The following is a 4520-nucleotide window of genomic DNA, read 5'->3' on the forward strand; positions in this document are numbered from 1 at the left end:
ATTCTAATGACTTGAGTTGAAATTACTAAATTTGAGTTCCACTTAACTCACTTTCAATTCTAACACCTAATAAAATATAAAAATTTAAAACTAATAAAGCTATGAAAATCCTTGAAAAAAGAGAATTATATACATACTCCAATGAAAAACTAAAGATAACAATATGTCTAATGAGAATTTTTTTTCTTAAAACAAATTATTCTTATTAAATCCAAGTTTATTATGTAATATTTATACAAACGTTTGGTCATAAAAAAATTGATAAAAACCTATAAAATGTGAAGTATACATTTAGAGTGAATGGAATTTAAATGACACGATAAACTTGTATTCATCCCAATTTGTGTTTCCCTTTAAATTAAAATTTACCGCAAAGTGGAAAGTTGTAACGCACGGGACATGGCTGAACTTTGAAGTATGCCAATTCTAGGAACCATCAGAGGAAAGCAATCATGAGAGAGAGAGAGAGAGAGAGGGATGTCATTGTGGCTGATGAATGTGATCATTGGAAGAGAAGGTGCAGGCAGAGAGAGATGAGGTAAAAAAAAAAATAGAAAGCAAAAAAGAGGTACAAGGATTAAGGATTTTATTTATGGAATTGGAGTAAGCTAAGGTTTTTGGCCAATAATTAAGTGAAGGACAGAATGTGTTCCTAAATTTGCAGGCTTCTAAAGATGGAAAAGTTTTATTCTCACTATTAAACTATAAAAACTACACCTTATTAAGATATTCATGAATAAAAGTTAATTAAATATATTATCAATAAAATAATTTTATATATACATTTAATTATATATAATATTATATCAATAAAAATAATTATTTTTTTACATTAACGGTATAAATAGTTAATTAAAATTAAAAAGTACTATTGATGTTAAAATATTATATAGTATTACATCAGTAAAGATATGTTAAAATGAAACTCTAATAAATATTAACAAACAAAAATAATAAAAAAATAAAAAAGGTACTATTAATTTTTATAAATGATAAATAATTTATATATTTAATTTAAATTTTTTATAAGAATATTTAAATATTTATTTAAAATTTAAGTAAATTTTTTTTATTTTCTTAATTTTCTGTCATTTGCATAAAAGTAATTAAGATTATAAAAATAAATTCATCACATATATTAATGTAGTATAATCATAAAATGATGAACTCATAGTGAAAAAAAAAAGAAAGTTATACTAAATATTTTTGTACGTGAAATTGGTGCAGAGAATGGAACTATGGAAAAATGAACATGTGGGGGCCACGTCACCGCCCATGGGCACGCAGTGTTGATATAACAATGAATCAAATTCATTCATTCATTCCATCATCTATCTCATTCCTTGGACCTAACCCTAACCCAACAGCGCAGTAACAAGTAACAACCCCCAAAAGGATTCCACATCAACCTTACTAAAATATAAATTAAAAATAGATATATAAATTCATCGATCATATTATATATACACAAAAATTAACTATTAAAATTAATTATTAAAATAAAATATATATTAAAATAAATTAAATTATACATTTATTTATACACAGATATATAATAATTAATTTTAATAATTAATTTAAATATAAAAATAATATTTTAAATAAATTAATATATACTACCAACTAGTTTCTCTGTATTTTCAAATTTGACATATTCAATTTCAAAATAAAACACGGGTATCAATTTATTCTTAAAATTTAAAATTTAAAAAATATGAGTATATATTTAAATAGATTTTTAAGAAATTTGCTTAAAATGTTTTTGTTTCTCAAAAAATCTTATTACATCAAAATTCTCGAATTTTATAAAAATAAAACATATAGAATGCGTTTAGTTTATATTTTTATTTTTATTATTTTTTATTTTTTAAATTTTGTGAAAAAAGATAAAAATAAAAGGTGAAAATAAAAAAATAAAATTTATTATTTTTATTAATTTTATTTTTTTTTCACAAAATAAAAAAAATACTAAAAATAAAAACTCAAATCAAACACAAATTCCTACCTTGTTCAGATTTCTTGCTTTTATTTGGATAAACATGTTTTAAAAAATATGATAGAAAAACTTGAATATCTTATTTTTTATATTTTAATATAATAAAATTTTTTTAGAAACAAAAACGTCTGACTCAAAATTTTGTAAGGACCTATTTAAATATATAATTAAGAGAAATTTACGTGATCAATATTTTTTTATTTTAATCTTTTTTTTAATTAACATGAGTTAATTTTTTCCTTTTATACTAAAAATGTTGATTTTTAGCATTTTCTGATAATTAATACTAAAATTGTTGATAATTATAAGGTTATTAGCATTATCATTTTAATTTTTTATGAAATATAATAATTTTATTAAAAATTGAATACTAGGAGAAAAAACTTAAGAATATTAATTTTATTTTATTATTACATATTTCAAGTTTTTATATATCTTAACCTAAAAAAGTACTATATCGACGATTTTAAAAGCCGGTTTTATTTTCTATTTTTAATATATATACAAGTAATATTAATATTTTAAAAGATAGATGCAATTTTCCTTTTGAAAAAAATTATAAAGATAAAACAAATACCACCATCACCATCCACAGTTCCCTTCATAACCCAACACAAAACCCTCTCTAACTCATTTCTCTTTCTCCTCTCTCTCTCTTCTCTCTCTCTCTTACCTTATTTCCTCCAAACTCCAAGCTACCATTTCTTTCTCTCTCTTATTCGATGCTAAACAGCAAATCAACAAAGCATCATCATCATCACCACCACCTCCAACTCCCTCATCACGCATGAACAACAAATGGTGGAAACAATTCAGCTCAGAATTTGGTGGCTTCTGTAGATAGAAAAAAAAAGGCTTGAATTCATTGCTCTACTTTTTCTCCATAACTCAAAGGTAAGTTTAGTTTACTCTCACCAAGTAGCATGCTACCACCACACCTAATTAGCCACACCTATTAGCTCTTCTCCCACACATTCCTCAAACCCCAAAAAACCTTCTCTCTCTTTAATTTTCAACAATCTTGCTACCTAGCTAGGGTTAATTGAATATCATTATTATTGAAGAACAAAGAAACAAGAATCATCTATGGACCCAGTCGCAGCACAAGGAAGACCTCTACCGCCTCCTTTTCTTACCAGAGACCTTCATCTACACCCTCACCATCAATTTCAACCACACCATAATCTCAACAACACCAACACCAACCAAACCACCGATTTGAATGACCAAAACCGTGGCCAAAAGCGTGACCGTGCCGATGACCAGAACCCCGCCACCCCTCCTTCTACTGGAGACGGCAAGGATCCGCACTCCGGCGGAGGAGAATCCGGCGAGATCTCCAGGAGACCCAGGGGGAGACCAGCAGGCTCCAAGAACAAGCCTAAGCCACCCATCATCATCACAAGGGACAGTGCAAATGCTTTAAGATCTCATGTCATGGAAGTTGCAAACGGTTGTGACATCATGGAGAGTGTCACCGTCTTCGCGCGGCGGCGCCAGCGCGGTGTTTGTATCCTCAGCGGCAGTGGAACGGTTACCAACGTCACTCTCCGGCAGCCGGCTTCGCCGGGTGCCGTAGTAACCCTACATGGTAGGTTTGAGATTCTGTCCCTGTCCGGATCATTCCTGCCGCCGCCGGCCCCGCCTGCAGCGTCAGGACTAGCCATATATCTGGCTGGTGGACAGGGACAGGTAGTAGGTGGGAGTGTGGTGGGCCCACTTTTGGCGGCCGGCCCGGTGGTGATCATGGCAGCCTCGTTCGGCAATGCAGCCTACGAGAGACTGCCACTAGAAGAGGAGGAGGGGTCCGTCCCCGTCTCAGGAAGCGGAGGCGGGGGACTAGGATCCCCTGGAATTGTCGGACAACAGCCACAGCCACAACCGCAACCGCAACAACTAGTGGGAGGAGATCCCAATAGTTCATCAATGTTTCATGGTGGAGTGCCTCAAAATCTTCTTAATTCATGCCAATTGCCAGCTGAAGGTTTCTGGGGTGGTTCCGGTGCACGCCCTCCCTTTTAATTATAATCCAAAAAAAAAAATCATTTTCTGGTTAATTATTATTACCATGTTTTTTTTTTAATTTGATTTTGTTATCTTCTTTTTGACTTTATTATCTCTTTAATCAATGTTCATTCTCCTTCTTCTTCCATATAACCTAGTTTATTATCTTGCTTTAATTTAATTGAAGAGGCCTTAATTATTAGCTTGGATGTTTAATTTGTTGTTATGATTACTATTGATATATATTTGGTCAGTGTTGAATTTGAAGAAGGATGTATAAATCATGAAATTTTGGTGGAGTTTTTTTATTTTTATTATTATTAACCGGTTTATTTTTTCTATCTATGTTTTGTTTTTATTTAATTTTATATATTTTTTCTTTCTAGTTGAGCTAATGTGTTCATAGTTGGCGTTGCTTCAAGATGAAGCAGTTACAGCAGCTACTAGCATGTGCTCTCTTTTCTTTCTCTCTGTCTTTGTCTCTTTCATTTTTCTCTCCCTCTGATTTCTCCATTACTGC

The 4520-nt window shown here is 30.8% G+C and overlaps 1 protein-coding gene across 1 annotated transcript; it reads left to right on the plus strand.

Moving 5' to 3' along the window:
• Positions 1 to 2599: 2599 nt before the first annotated feature.
• Positions 2600 to 4299, plus strand: LOC112753730 (AT-hook motif nuclear-localized protein 22). The gene has a single exon (XM_025801630.2). It carries the CDS (start codon positions 3083 to 3085, stop codon positions 4016 to 4018), a length of 936 nt encoding a protein of 311 aa, XP_025657415.1. The 5' UTR covers positions 2600 to 3082; the 3' UTR covers positions 4019 to 4299.
• Positions 4300 to 4520: the final 221 nt, after the last annotated feature.

The sequence above is a fragment of the Arachis hypogaea genome, chromosome 2, assembly GCF_003086295.3.
Source record: "Arachis hypogaea cultivar Tifrunner chromosome 2, arahy.Tifrunner.gnm2.J5K5, whole genome shotgun sequence".
NCBI classification, from domain to species: domain Eukaryota; kingdom Viridiplantae; phylum Streptophyta; class Magnoliopsida; order Fabales; family Fabaceae; genus Arachis; species Arachis hypogaea.